General features: G+C 37.7%; 1 protein-coding gene and 1 non-coding gene across 3 annotated transcripts in view; one reads left to right on the plus strand and one right to left on the minus strand.

Annotated features, from left to right (window-relative positions):
• POLA1 (DNA polymerase alpha 1, catalytic subunit) overlaps window positions 1–16238 on the plus strand; it is a 302148-nt gene that overhangs the window by 58493 nt on the left and 227417 nt on the right. For both annotated transcript variants that reach the window (XM_032842292.1, XM_032842293.1), the window contains exons 25-26: window positions 5341–5490; window positions 5906–6028. In XM_032842292.1, coding sequence (XP_032698183.1) covers window positions 5341–5490; window positions 5906–6028 — 273 coding nt within the window. The remainder of the gene's footprint in view (window positions 1–5340; window positions 5491–5905; window positions 6029–16238) is intronic.
• LOC116857873 lies at window positions 3508–3614 on the minus strand. The gene has a single exon (XR_004380813.1). It is a non-coding gene; the product is annotated as a U6 spliceosomal RNA (small nuclear RNA).

A 16238-nucleotide genomic window follows, 5' to 3' on the forward strand; every position in this document is an offset into this window, starting at 1 on the left:
TCTTGTAACTGGAATCACGTGACCTTTTGTGTCTGGCTTATTTCACTTAGCATATTGTGTTTTTTTTTTTTTCAAAAATTTTTAAAGATTTTATTTATTCATATGACAGAGAGAGATCACAAGTAGGCAGAGAGGCAGGCAGAGAGAGGGGTGGGGGGAAGCAGCCTCCTTGCTGAGCAGAGAGCCCGATGCGGGGCTTGACCCCAGGACCCTGAGATCATGACCCGAGCCAAAGGCAGAGGCTTAGTCCACTGAGCCACCCAGGTGCCTCCTTCCTTTTTTCAAATTTTTATTTAAGTTCTAGTTAACATATGGTATAATATGGGTTTCAGGAGTAGAATTTAGTTATTCATCACTTACATACAACCTCCGGTGTTCAACACAAGTGCATTCCTTAATACCCATCTAGACCAGCCCCTGCCCACCTACCTTCCAGCAACCCTAAGTTTGTTGTCTATAGTTAAGAGTCTCTTTTCTGGTTTGCCCCTTTTTTCCCCCATGTTCATCTGTTTTGTTTCTTAAATTCCACATATGAGTGAAATCATATGGTATTTGTCTTTCTCTGCGTGACTTATTTCCCTTAGCATAATACACTGTAACTCCATCCACATTGTTGCAAATGGCAAGATTTCATTCTTTTGATGGTTAATAATATCCCATTGTGTATATAGACCACATCCTCTTTATCCATTCCTCAGTGGATGGGCACTTGGGCTCTTTCTATAGTTTGACTATTGTTGATAGTGCTGCTGTAAACATCAGGGTGCATGTGCCTCTTTGAATGAGTATTTGTGTATCCCTTGGTAAGTACTTGGTAGTACACTTGCTAGGTCGTAGGGTAGCTCTATTTTTAACTTTCTGAGGAACCTCCATACTGCTTTTCAAAGTAGCTATAGCACTTTAGCATTACTGTTTTCAAGATTCATCTGTGTTGTAGCAGGTATTAGTACTTCATTCCTATTTTTTTGCTGAAAGTTCACAGTAAAATTCTTTTATTAAGTTTATTCCTAAATATGTCATCTTTTTGATGATATTTTAAGTATAACTGTTTTCTTTACTTTTGGATTATTCATTGCTAGTGTACTGAAATATAACTGATTTCTGTATATTGATCTTGTGTGCTGCAACCTTGCTGAAGTCATTTATCACTTCTAGTATTTTTGTGGATTCCTTAGGATTTTTCCTTAGGACTTTCTACATATAGTATCATGTTATCTGCCAATAGAGGTAGTTTTAATTCTTTTCTTTTAAGATTTTATTTATTTGATGCAGAGAGAGAGAGATCACAACTAGGCAGAGCAGCAGGCAGAGAGAAAGGGGGAAGCAGGCTCCTCACTGAGCAGAGAGCCCGATGTGGGGCTCGATCCCAGGACCCTGAGATCATGACCTGAGCCGGAGGCAGAGGCTTAACCCACTGAGCCACCCAGGCACCCCAGTTTTAATTCTTTCTTTGTAATCTGGAGGCCTTATATTTCTTCTTTTTTGGGGGCTGGGTTGTCATCTAACTGCCCTGGCTGGAACCTTCAGTATAATATTGAATAAAATTGGCAAGAGCAGACACCCTTGTCTTGTTCCTGGTCTCAGGGGGAAAACATCCAGTCTTTATTTCACCATTAAGTATGATGTTAACTAAGGGTTTTCCATAGATTGTATTTATCAGATTGTGGAAGTTCCCTTCTGTTCCTGGTTTGTTGCATGTTTTTTATCATGAAAGGGTGTTGGATTCTGTCAACCACTTTTTCTTTATATATTGAGATGATCGTGTACTTTTTATCCTTTATTCTTTTAATATGGTAAATGACATTGATTTTCATGTGTTGAACCAGCCTGTGTTCTTGGGATAAGTTACAATTGGTCTTGGTGTATAATCCTTTTTGAATGCTTCTGGATTCAGTTTGCTAGTATTTTGTTGAAGAGTTTTTTGCTTGTATTCATAAGGGCTTTGATGTATAGCTATCTTTTCTTGTTTTGTCTTTGCCTGGTTTTGGTATTAAAATAATACTGTCCTCATAGAATGAGCTGGGAAGTGTTCCTTCCTCTTCTGGTTTTTTGTTTTTTTGGGTTTTTTTTTTTTTGGAAAATTTGTGAGGGATTAATGTTAATTCTGCTTTAAATATTTGGTAGAATTCACTAGTGAAATTAACTGGTCGTAAGGCTTGTCTTTTTTTTTTAATTTCCAATTCAATCTTTGTTATAGGTCTATTCAGGTTTTTTATTTTTCCTTGAGTCCATTTTGGTAGTTTGTGTCTTTCTAGGAATTTGTCTGTTTAATGTAAGGTTATCTAATTTGTTGGTATAAAATTGTTCAAACTATTCACTTATAACTATTTCTTTAAGATCATTACTAATATCCCTCTTATTCCTGATTTTAGTAATTTGAGTCATTTTTTTTTGTCAGCACAGCTAAAAGTTCGTTAGTTTTGCTGAACTTTACAAAGCAGGAACTTTGATTTTGGTGATTTTTCTCTCTGTTCTATATTTCCATTCTAATCTTTATTCCTTTTTTCTGCTTTCTTGATTTAGTTTACCTTTATTTTTCTACTTTCTTAAGGTGGAAAGTTAGGTTATTGATTTGAGATCTTTTCTGTTAATATAGATATTTACAGTTATAAATTTCCCTGCAAGGATTATGTTAGTTTCATCCCATTCGTTTTGGTATGTCATTGCACCTTTATTATCAGGCCCCTCTCCCATCAGTCAACCAGTGATCTGATTTCCATCACCATCGCTTAGTTTTGATTCTTCTAGAACTTCATATAAGTGGAGCCATCCAGTATGTACTCTTTTGGATTTGGCTTTTTGTTTAGTGTAATGTTTTTGAGATTCATCCATGCTGTTGCATTATTAGTAGTTCTTTCCTTTGTATTGCTGAGAAGTATTCCACACTTTATCTGGTTTCCTGAGATGAGCATTTGGATTTTCAGTGTTTAGTTATTATTTTTGAAAAGATTTATTTATTTATTTATTTATTTATTTATTTGAGAGAGAGAGAGAGAGAGAGAGAGAGAGCAAGAGCAAGTGAGCAGGGGGGTAGGGGTAGAGGGAGAGAATCTTCAAGCCGACTCCCTGCTGAGCTCAGCCTGATTCAGGGCTTGATCCCAGGACCCATGAGAGATCATGACCTGAGCTGAAATCAAGTGTTGGACCCTTAACTGACTGAGCCATCCAGGTGTCCTGTTGAGGTTAGCTTTTATTAATAAAGCTGTGAACATTCTTGTTCATGTGTTTTTGTGAACATGTCCTTTCATTTTTGGGGGATAAATACCTAGGGAGGGAATTTGCTGGTTTGTATCAGGAGTGGATGTTTAACCGAAAAGAAACTGCCAAATTATTTTCCTAAGTAGTTATACCGTGTTACACACCCCCACTAGCCATGACTGTAAGTCATTCCACATCATCTTGAACACTTGCTATTTTTATTCTTTTAAATTTTATATTTTAAATTCTTCTAAATTTTGGTCACGCAAAGCTTTGTTACTGATTGTACTCACAAGCAGCCTTTTAAAAAAAAATATGGAACGCTTCACGAATTTGCATGTCATCCTTGCGCAAGGGCCATGCTAATCTTCTCTGTATCGTTCCAATTTTAGTATATGTGCTGCCAAAGCGAGCACACAAATAGCCTTTTTAAAAGAATGGCTTTGAATTATTTCACATTGATTTAATCTAACCAGTGATTAGTCAACAATTTTACATAGGATTTGATAACTTAATGTGTGGTTCTTCATATATAAGGCTGATATGATTGACTGCTGGTAGATGTGGTTCTCCAACAGGAAAAGATGTAAAGTAATATGCTATCTCTCTGTATTGTTTTTCTCTGTTTCTTTGTACATGTGGCCAAAGATGTCTGTCCTCTTGCTTCTGATTTTACATGTCTTTTAATTCTAACTACATGCTTTGGGAGCTGTTTTCCAGCCCTAGTTCTGTCTTCCTAGAGGAGAGAATCTTAAAGGCTTGCTTATTAGGCCAGTGATAAATACCTGTTCCCATCAGCTGTGACCACAGGAGTGGGTTTACAGAGTACAAATACAGTTGCCAAGGATGGGTCTTTCTGTGGTAGTAGAGGATAATTGTCCAGAGAAGGTATTGGGTAGACATCCCCAAAAGGTAGTGACTACATTGGATAAATAATATTCATAGGGCTCTGTCCTGCTACTGTGTCAGCCTTGTGATAATTGTCATGATCCAGCCTCCTGAATCCCACTGTACTGGTTTGTTTATTTGAGCTTTCCAGTTTGGATTCTGGATATAAGAATCATTTAAGAGTTGGAATGGACCTTAAAGGTCACCTAAGAAATACTATACATGTAGCCAGTTTATAGATTCTGTACCATTTTTCTGTGTAGTATCTCATTTGCTCTTCAAAATAGCTAGTGCCACACAGCTAGTGGTGGGAGAGCTGGGCATGGATTGTAAACTTCCTGACTCCAGATCCTTTCAGTTAACTTTTTATCTGACCTCTCTAGCTGTTATAAATAAATTGGAATGTGTACCAAGATCTCTTTAATAGGTTTGCTATCGTCATCTGCTGTATTGGAAAACAATAGGTCCCTGTTACTATTTTAAGATTGTTCATTTGAAAATATTGATCTTTATAAAATCAGATACTTTGTAAAGGCTGGGTTATCAAAAGGCGTTGAGTTAATATACTTGAAGGCAAGGCGTTTATTTTAAATTCTGAACCTTTGAAGGGGCAAACATGCCTGGCTTTTCACTGTGGCCTGTTAATAGAATTAATAGAGCTTCAGAAAAATGGTCTAATGCTTTCCTTGCTTTTTGCTTCTATAAATTTAGTATAAGAAGACTGCTGGTTACTTTTCGAAAATCAGAAATTTGCTGATTTAGTATTTAGGGTTTTAGTTTTTATTGTAGAACATTTACAGTAATTGCCACAATTCTCCATAGTTGTAAAAGTTTTATGGCATTTTGCTTGAGAGTACATTTGACTTAAAACTGTAGTTAGCTTGCATTTTTTTAAATCCTAGAGGTGTCAGTGTTTTTATTTTAGAAACAGTTTCTCCAAATATGTTGCTCCCCAATCTTGTTGAAGAGAACAGAGTATATATAAAAATTGATCCCTTTAAATGACATCTACATTAATCAGTAATGAGAGGGGTGGAGATACTGGGAATGAGGATGATAGAAGTGGGAGAAGAGGCCATTGTTGACTTGTTCTCCACTTTTTCTTCTCCCACCCACGTATTGTTGACCTATGCTTAAACAGGAAAGTAGCTTTTCAAGATTTAATCATCACGTAAAGCTCCCACAAAATATTATTTTAGAAATCTCTTTTATGATAGTTTGATTTGTCTGAAATTTCTGTTGTGTGTTCATCAGGATGGAGAACAAGAACAGATTCCTGAGCTGCCAGACCCAAACTTAGAAATGGGCATTTTGCCCAGAGAGATCCGGAAGCTGGTAGAGAGGAGAAAACAAGTCAAACAACTAATGAAACAGCAAGACTTAAATCCAGACCTTGTTCTTCAGGTATATCTTTTTACTAAGAGACATCTAAGTGACAGTCTCAGCTTTCAGACTTTGATTATCTGGGAATGATTTAAACATGATGCTGTGGGTAATTACATGGGCTTATTTTAAGTTTGTGGGCAGGAAACCATTAAAAAACCATTAGAATGCCTCAGAATGGAAGATATCTCTGTCTGCAAAGCTGTATCTGAACAAAATCCTTCTGACTTCTGGGAGCTTTGGAATCTGTGTTTACTTGCTTCTAGAAGATCAGGGAATCATGGATCTGGGAGGATGGGTTGAGTGTGTTGACAGGTCTTTTTTTTTTCAGGGATATTGAGGGTTTCTCCTTTTCTTTGGTGATATAAAAAGATATCTAATGTAATGATTAAGCATCTACAAATATTGTTGTCTTTTGTCCTTGTGTGACCTGCAGTATGACATTCGACAGAAGGCTTTGAAGCTCACAGCAAACAGTATGTATGGCTGCCTGGGATTTTCCTACAGCAGATTTTACGCCAAACCACTGGCTGCTTTGGTGACATACAAAGGAAGGGAGGTAAATGATAGAACATCTCTAAAGATGAGTTTATTTTTTAACTATGACCTGTTATAATCTGGGAGAGCCAAGTTTGTTGCCCAGTTATATAGATTCAAATGCCCCTTTCTTAGGACAAATTCGAGACAGATAGTTTTTTAAGTAAGGATGTGTTCATTCATCCATTGAGAGAGAGTATTTATTGAGTGTCTACTCTGTACCAGGCATTGTTATGGGGGTAGAGTGTTGTGCAAGACATAAGATGCCCCTGCATCATGAGGGTCACATTTTTATGTAGAGCAGGCGGTGTGGAGTGGCATGCAGTGGGGACTTGGGTTGGGGAGAGGGTAGTTTGGGAAAATAGACTGTAAATGAGTGATAAACAAATACAAAAAAATAAGAATATGATAGAAGTAAATGCTATTCAGATAATTAAAACAGGGTAGTGGGCCAGTTTAATGTTAAGATGGCTAGTTTAGATTGGTCAGGGAAGAGTTCTTTAGGAGGTGACATGAGTGACGTAAGGGAGCTAGTATGGTTGCTGATTTTATCAGGTTGGAGTGTGAGGGAAAGGAAGATACCAAGGAAGATGCTTCCATTTTAGTCTCACGGCTGGTTAGCTTATGGAGCCATTTACTAAGATGGAGAAATCTGGGAGAGAGGGATTAGGAGTTCTTTTTTGGCTTTGAGATTTGTAATAGATCTCTAAGCATGTTAAGTAGATAGTTTGATGTAGAAGTCCACAATTCCAGGAATAGATGAGGAGTGAAGTTACGGATTGAGAGTTATTGGCTTTAGAAAGATGAGTCAGGTACCAAACAGTTTTGAGATGCTGTCACGTTGTAAACACTGTAAGCTTTACCTGCTTTAACCCCACATGCTTGAGTTTTTCTTAATTTGTAAAAGAGTAGTTATGTTAAATACCAGATTCCATTTCACTCCAGTAAACTATTGATTCCCCTCAGTAGATTTGAGACTACTCAGTCTTAAGGAAGTAGTTCATGGTTATGGGCAGAATATTCATTTTGAGGGTCTGAAGTCAGACCCTCTTGCATAGGGGTTGGCAAAACCATGGCCCATGGATTAAATCCAGTCAGCCATCTATTTCTGTGAATACAGTTTTATTGGAACACAGCCATACTTATTTATGTTTTGCCTGTGGCTGCTTTTGCATTGCAATAGCAGAATTGAGTAGTCAGGGTCGAGACTTGCATGGCTTGCAAAGCCTAAAGTATTAGCCATCTTTCCCATTTCAGGAAACACGTTTCCTGACCCCTCCTTTAGAGTCTAGACCAGCACTGTCTGGTGGACCTTGAGATGGTGAAAATGTTCTCTGTATAATACAGTAGGCCCAAGTAGGCGAGTGAGCATTTGCTGTCTGGCTAGTGTCGACTTGTGGAGGAACTGGATTTTGAGTTTAATTTAATTATAATTAAAATAAATTAAATTTTAATTATCCACATGTGGCTAGTAGCTCCTGTATTGGTCAGTGGCAATCTGGCTGGCATGAAACAAACAGGATGTTCAGAGCCACTCTTCTGTTGACAGCCCTATCTCACAGACTTGACTTAGGGCACAGTGAGGAAGGGCAAAACATGTATTAAACACCAGCAATATGTGAGAAGCTTCCAGATGAATTACTTCCTTAAGAATCCATTGGTATGGTTCATAATATTCCCCTTTTGCAGTCTCAGGGAAGCTGAGACTCAAAGAGGTGAAGTATAGTAAGTAACTGTTTTGAATTGGAATCCATTTTTTCCTGATTGTAAGGCTTCTACCACAGTAGGTTTGTCTGCCCCATCTCACCATGTCTTTCATGACTGTGCTTCTGCTTTCTATTCTACCTCTTAGTCCTTGAAGGACATCTTTTTTGACACTCCTCTCAAGACACAGGCCCTTTTTTACATGGGAAGATACAGGGATTTTAGGGGCTAGTTGAAGTGAGGGAAGGATGTATTCAGTTTCTTAGGCTAAGTTTACTTTAAAATTATTTAAATTTTATTTCTGTGTATGTATCCAGTGGCTTCTGATAGAATACCATCTTATTTTTGTATTAGGAAATGCACTCACTATGCCCCAACTGGGTGATAATACATGGGTTGACTATTGAGATTGGATCAAGGTTACTCTTAAGTTTCTCACGAGAGGCAATAGTTGACAATTTACTCCCTTGGAGAGTGCCTCTTGCTGTTGGGAAATCCCTGTTGTTACATTTTCTGCATTGGCTCAGAAATCCACAAGCTTAAAAGGGCACTGTTGATAATGATAAGCCCCAAATTTGTCCAGCGATCTCCCCGACTCCCCTAATCCATTGTATTTTAAGGGCAGTATTTTTGTTTAGCTTGATCTTTAATAGGGTCTTTAAACTCAATTTTTATTTTTCTTGTTGTATAAAATAGAGCAGTAACAAATCTTAATAAACTATAAAAAAAATCCCCTCTGCTCTCTCTACTAAAAAGCAAAGAGTTTCAAACAAATCTAGAAATAATCGTATGTGATTTAAATTTTTGGTTTCTCCTTTCCCCCTTGTCTCTTTCCCCTTTGCTCCTTCTCACAAATAAAAAAAAATATAACAACTGCGGAAAGTCAGCCTTGAAAGTAATGTGAGGTTAATGAGAAATAATAATTACACAGTTGCTCCCTGGAGATCTTTTCTAGAAGAAGATTCAAAGCCACCTACAGAAATTATTTCCTAAAATAAAACTGGTTGTTAAAGTATTGGTGATAATTATTAGCACTGGTGGATAGAAATATTCTCTGTGGTAGTTGATCTTTGGGTTTACGAGCATTTTCCATATATACTATTAGGCCTTTGATTTCGAACGTTTCTTGATTATTAAAGAGATAGGAGGGGTGAAGTATAAAATGAGAGTCAGTTGGCTGAAATTTGGAATACCTTTGTAACTTATCACAGTTGTCTTTTTTGTAAGAAGATGGAATGGACAAAATAATTCAGTAACCTGAAGATCTTAGAAGTTGTTTGCTTTTCAGGTTGTTGTAGGATCAATTAGATTAAGGTTCAAGTGGAAATGAATGAGAAGGAGATGTGGTAGTATGTTATCTGAAAAGATTATAAAATTTTACACTTGAATATGGATTAATACACAATCTGGGGAGGCTGTAAGCCCCATTCCCTTCTTGTTTTTAAGTCTGTTTTGTGTGTGCTCAGTTTTGTTGGAATCATGCAGTTTTGGCTCTGGTGACCTAATAATTTCTGTAATCAAATGTATTATGGCTGCTAGAGTACTCAGGGTAATTACTAATTGTACTTTCATAAACAGGTTTATAATAAAAATGCTAATAGTTGTGTCAAATGGACATCAATATTGTCTTTTCCCAGGTGTGATCTTTTCACACTTTAAGCTCTTCTATGATTTTTAATTGCTCGGTGGTAGAGGAATTAGTTAATGGTTAAAGAATTATATGAGAGACCTCATAGCGTGCAAGTTATTTAAAAATAATGAAGTCAGTGTTGTAATATGGAAACTTAAGTTTATAGACACTCAAAAGTGAATCAAGATAAATATCGCCTGTACTTGTGTTTGTTCTCAATGTATGTATAGAGAGACAAAAAAAGATACTGGGCAAGTTGATAGCACTACATGGACTTAGATTTTAAACCACCAAGACAACGGATTGGGTTGTCAAGTGACTGGTGTGGTAATTGAAGTGATTGTTCACTAGATGGCGATAGACACCCTGAGATCATTAATCAATTAAGGGTTTTATTCTCTGAACAATAGTGAAGGCCATTTGGTGACAGAAATCTGTCCAAATTTTCGACTTTGATTAATTTTGAAACTGTTAAAGGCTAACACTGGACCAAAGGATTGTAATAGTCTAATCTGTTTAGTGTTAAAAATGATGATTTTCTTGAACAAAGTTTTTATTGATAAGAACAATCACTGAATGTGTCATAGCAAGCAAATTCTTCTATCACATAGCTAAATTCATATACCTGGCTATGAAACTACAGTGCATGACTGGGTCACAGTATCAGGCTAACTGAAAGAGAATTGAAATGATTCTGATAGATAATTTGGATTTTTTGTAAAGGGATTTTAAACTTAGTCTTTACTTATAAGCATACTTATTGCATAATCCTTAGTGTAATGGTAATATTTGTCTTTATGGACTAGTTAGTACTGCAGTCTCTTATTTCTGTGCTCTTGATAAAATGATTTTTGGCCTGGATTTCTGGTTGCATTTTAAAAGTGAACGTATGCTCTCTTATTTGTGTGTAGAGCCCATGTGTTGTTAGTTTCTCACCCTGCAGGCTGACATGAGTCTTTGCCAACCAGTTGTGGACTGCCTAGCTTTCATTGGTGTTCAGAGCTGAAACTTGTGCACCTAGAAAATGTATCCAAATCATTGCATGAAAATATTGCAGTCTGGGCAGGCCTTCCTGGGAATTTTTTGGCATTGTGCTAGCACCTTCAGAAGCCCTTCAGAATGGGCCCCAGAGGAGGCCTCTGTTGGTGTCCGTGGTGAAAGAGAATGAATGCATATGGAGAATCTTATAATTAAGTGCTAAGGGAGACTTTCATCTTTATCTGGAAATAAGAGAAAATTTCACTTTTCCAGTCTTTTTTCTTAGAAAGCGTAGTTTTTTAAAGATAATTAAAAGCAGCAAATTATTATAGAGATATCTAAAGACTGGTTCCTCGTACCCTCTCTCATTTCTTTCTCTTCTTCAAAGGTAACTGCTCTCTTGGGATTCATATTGTGCTTTTTGCCTGTGGTTTTTTGCTTTTACAACAATTGATTATCTCTTCCTGTGGTATATTAGAAGTTTTTACCATGTATGTGTCATGCTATACATATTTCTTTGCGGTTAGCTGAAAAAAAAAGCAGAGGAGGAAAAGTAGGGGGAAAACCCTACTTTATATTCTACTTTTTAAGGATATCCATGTTGGTGTATTTTTAGATTTGACTTACTGATATTACCTCTTGTGTAATATTTCAGTGAATCTGTAGAGCACAGGGTATTTTTTGTTCTCCCATTGTCCATGTTTTTAGGTTTCCAAGTATTCCCTTTATTTTTTTCCCTAGATAAATAGTGCTACAGTATAGTGTCACATGTGTAAGAGTTTCTCTCCTATATTGCCAAGAGTGGAACTTGCACACCCACAAGCACTCTAACATTTTATTGATAACAGCAATCATTTAATTTATCACAGCAAGCTAATTCTTTCAAATAGCCAAATTCATATCTGTGTCTGTAGGACCATCAAACTTGACTCCCTCAGCCATGGTATCTGAGGTTAATCTGAAGAGAATTGGAAATGATTTCTTTTTATTTTATTTATTTATTTGACAGACAGAGATCACAAGTAGGCAGAAAGGCAGGCAGAGAGAGAGGAGGAAGCAGGCTCCCTGCTGAGCAGAGAGCCCGATGCGGGGGGGGGGGGGGGGGGGGGGGGTGCCTGGATCCCAGGACCCTGAGATCATGACCTGAGCCGAAGGCAGAACTTTAACCACTGCACCACACAGGCGCTCCCCAGAAATGACTTTGACATGCAGTTTTGCCTCTTCGAATTTGTTGTTTCTTTTGAGGGATTTTAAGCTCACTGTAAACTTGTAAACATACTCCTTATGTAATCCTTAGTGTTTCATATCCTTGCTAGCCCTTGTTTTTCTCAGAATTTGTAGTTTCACCAGATGAGTCTGAAATGGTATCTCATAGTGCTTTTAATTTGCATTTCCAGAGTACTCGTTAAGTTGAGCAGCTTTTCATTTGTTTGAACTTTGCAGTTCTCATGCCTGATTTGCCTGTATGTATATATGTGCCCCCCTTTCTTTGGGTCGTATGTCTCTTGCTATTTCTTCTTAGATTTTCAAAGGCTAATCCTTGTTTGGTCATTTGTGTTGCAAATATTTTTTAGTCTCTGGCTTTTCCTTTAACTTTATTTGTGGTCTTTGAATGTGTAAAGGTTATTTTTTTTTGTTTTAATGGCATATAATTTGATTTTTCTTTTCTTAAGAAATCTTTTCCTTCCTCCAGTGATGCAGAGTGCCTAGCTTTCAGTTTTTTTTTCTTATTTAGATCTTTAAACCTTCTGGAAATTATTTTTTAGGGATGACATAAGTTAGGAACCTAATTGTATTTATCTATGCTTCCTTATGGAGTTGTTGAACCTGTTCTTCTATTCTAGGGATCAGCAGCTGTGACCCATGGGCTAACTCTGATCCACTGCTTGTTTTTTGTAAATAACATTTTATTGGGCCTGCATTGGTGTTAAGCACAGCAGAGTTGAGTAGCTGCCACAGAAACTAATGACCTGCAAAGCTTAAAATACATACTTTATGGTCTTTTACAGAAAAAAAGTTTGTGAACTGCTGGTCTAAAAGAGAGTTATGAATAATAGGAAAGTTACTCTCCTTTCTAACACTCTCAGTCATAGTAGATGAAAATAGAGGCGATTATAGTAAAGGTAGTAAAAAGGAAGGAAAATGATCTTTTGGACACATAGAATGTTTGAAGTTCTCTTTGGCTTAGATTTTCTTTCATAGGAGAACTTCTGTCAATCCAAGTGGAATGCGGGAGAGGTCTGTAAATTCTCTGAGGTTGTATGCAACATTTTGTGTGTCTTTATACATGTGTACATTTTGTGGGGAGAGGGTTTATGACATTTAAGAGTTCTCAAAGGGGAACCTGATGCCAAGAAGATGGAAGAACTGCTGGTTCTCAACATTTCCTTCCTGCCTTCTTCTGTAGGTTGAAGGGAAACTTTCGCCCTAAAAATGTATGCTTTTGTCACCTAAAACATGGCATTGTAAAGAATTTTCTTGCCAGACCAGAGCCATGGAAACTGGGTGGTGGGGGGGAGGGGGGAGGTAGGAGGGAAGAGTTCTACTTCTTTCTCCAGAATTCTCATAGCTACAGTTAAGACTACTTTTAACTCCAGCTGATCTAATAACATTTTGATTTCTTTAATAAAAGAAAAGAATTTCTTTTAAGGCTGAGATGAAGGTTTAATATATTCTGGCAGAATATATTTTATGTTAAAAAGAAGCAATATCCTTTTTCAGTGATTACCGACTTTCCCTTTTGAATTTGTTTACATTATAAAATTCTAAGTCAGAGACACTTTTCCCTTTTTATTGTATTTCAGGGGGGGCTTGTGTTCTAAATTCTTTGCAGTTTTTCAAAACTGGTAACACTATTCAGCGTCATTAATTCACACTAATTCAGAATCTGGTGATTTAAATGGAATGAGTTGAGATTCTTCATAGAACAAGTTAATACTTATTTTGGAGCCTCAGTTCTTTTCATATACCCTTACATTCTGTAAAAACACTTGTTTCTGGTCAAGTAAGTAGCATCTTAACTGCAGATCTTTTATATGGATGAACTTTGAGTAGTTAACATCAACATTTGCTTGTTCATTTCTCTGTATCCTTTCTGAAAGTCAATGAAAGTAGTGTTGGTAAATGTAAGAATAAGCACTAATTTGGCAATAACCCATGGAAAGCTGGTCTGAATTATGATAACATAGACATTCAGTAATTTTGAGAGAAATGCTATTACAAGAGATTTCAAGTATATGGAATAATTCATACTTTATTAACACATTGTTGCAATTATCAAATAAATAAGTGGGTTACATTTACGCCTGGTTTGAATTTATATACTTGAAAACACTGGCATATACTATTTTTTTCAAAATAGCCAAAACTTTAGACTTTCTGTTTGAATCTGAGTATAATTGATGCACAATGTTACATTAGTTTCTGGTGTACAACATAGTGATTTCACAGTTTATATTTTATGCTGTGCTCACCACAAGTGTAGCTCCCAGTGTCACCACACAGTAAGGCACAGGTATAACAGGTAGAGCATAGGGAATACGGTCAGTGCTATTGTAATAGCGCTGTATGATACAGATGGTAACAGAACTTTAGACTTCTAAAAATAAATTCAGAATGCCCATATCCTTCTTTCTTAGTAGTTGGAAATTAGCACCTCCAAAAGGCCTGGGCATCCACCTGTGTGTACTCTTATGGTGCTAAACATCAGAAGGTATGTGTGGGTTTAGGAGGACAGAAGGCGGTTGATGTTAGAGGTGGCTGGGAAGAGGGAGATGAAAGGGGTTAAGACCTGCCTGTGGAACAGGCTGGGGTCTGTGAGCATAAGAGGACAAAGCTTCAACAAGGAGATACCAGTGGACTTTGTTCTTTATCGCATTTACATTGCCTGAGATTTTGGGATGGTCGCCTCATCTTTGTCTTAGGTGCGCTTTGGAGAAGCCAAGGAAGGCCCTGTTCATGCTGATCCTGCAAGTGTTTGTCAAGAAGTAGTGCCCCGCCCCCTTCTCCTCACACATTGGATACATTCAACCCCCAGGTGCCAGCAGCGATAACAGGTGGTCCCCGGGCTGTGTGGGCTGGCCTCTCCCATCTTTTAGAATCTTCTCAGTACTAACCTGAAAAGTGCCAGGGTTTATTTTTTTTTTTTAAGGAAGGTTGAGTTTCCTTAGTCTCAGTGTGAATTAACACCTTTTTAAAAAACTTACACGTTGGGTGTTTTACTACTAGATTTCAGAATAGGTCTGCATAAATTAGTATGATTACTTAAAATTTTTCTTTTACTAGCAAATAAAACAAAAGCCTGCAGCCTCCCATGATTTCTCTATTCTCCACTCTACACTTTCCTTCAGTTTGTGAGGGATCACTGTCAGTATGTTTTGATGTTCCACCTAGCACCTAACCCTGTGCCCGACAAAGTGGGTGCTGGTTTGCTGTGACTCTGGGATCGTACTGGGGTAGTAGTGTCTGCAGTTGTGGGTGGGTGGTTGTGGAGGAGATGCATTTTTATAAATAAGATCTTGATATTTAAGCCTATTTTGAGTTTACAAGAATGGCTTGTATACTCAGAATAGGAAAAAGGGTACTTGGTACTTTTTTACTAGGCACTCTTATTTGAGAAGGTGCGGATGGTATTTTCATCTATTAAGTTTTACCTGTTTAATTACTGAAACCACCGGGGATGTGGCTAAGGTTGAAGAGATAAATGCTGTAAGATTGACGTTGTGTCAGCTCTGCTGATCTCTGCTGAGACAGAGGGAATTTCTTAACTCTAACTTGACTCACATAAACGAGTCCTGGAAATCTCCTTTCTCCCCCAGCCCTCACCAGAAACAGCAACTTTCTTCTAAGCAAAATGCAGTCCCGTTTCTACATATGTGAACATTTTATATAAACCTGTTTTGGTATATGTTTTCTTTTTCACAAGTTGCGTGTTATTTGACAGGTGTTCTAAAGCTCCGTGCTTTGGCACAGAACCAAGATGACAGAGCAGTAATGATTTCGAAAGTGCCATTCCCTCCTTGTTAAGAGACAAAAAGAAAAGTGTGAAGTTATTAACCACTATTCACCAGTGGCGTAGAAATTGACGTAAGGTTTAATTGTCTGGTTCTACAGTCAGTCTGCGTAGGTAATTTCCTGGATAATACTACTCTTAAGGAAAGGGGAAAATACCGTATAACTTTATTTTTTTCTCCCACATCCTTTCTCCCCCCTCTTTTCACAAATTGCAGATATTGATGGATTAAAGAGAAAGGATCACTGCTAACTGAAATATTGGATCTTTTCTCCAGTTCGCCCTTTCCTCATCTGCCCAGGTAATAGATTATGGGTGACAAGGTTGTGCTTGGCAGTCTTGCAGGTTTCCCATCCCCCAGATGGTTCAGCTGCCCCAGTGTTTGAACCTGATGGTGTACAAGATGTCACCACACAGCCTCCTTGCCTGAGCCGTGCTGGGTACATTTATTGCTAATTGGAAGAATCTGCTTTCAGCAGCCTGTACCGTCTGGTGGCTTGAGCATACTTTTCACAGCAGTACAGTCAGACCCTTTAGAGACACTTCCATCTGAAATTTAAAAACAAAACAAGCTGGTTGGGTTTTTTAATAGCTCAGGCTTGGTTAACTGAGGGAAGACTAATAGAATTAGTGCCTTCTGTTTGTCTTTCATCCTTTCGGTAGTCAGTGTGAGCCTGTGTCAATTTGCCATATTGTAAATACTGTGTTAAATTACAGTGAGCTGAGTTTGGTAAGTTGTGGGAGTTTGGGAAGGCGGGGAGAAGAATGGCTTTATGTATGTGTTTGTGTTGAGAAGCTGTTTGATTTTAAGCCAGGGATTCCTGAGCCCTGTGGTCATCGTTTTAGAGATCTTGTACCTACTTTGAAATTTAGTGCCAGTGTCGGGTTGTACGCCTGTTCTTGGATTAT

The sequence above is a fragment of the Lontra canadensis genome, unplaced genomic scaffold (assembly GCF_010015895.1).
Source record: "Lontra canadensis isolate GAN:19392208 unplaced genomic scaffold, GSC_riverotter_1.0 scaffold127, whole genome shotgun sequence".
Classification (NCBI taxonomy): domain Eukaryota; kingdom Metazoa; phylum Chordata; class Mammalia; order Carnivora; family Mustelidae; genus Lontra; species Lontra canadensis.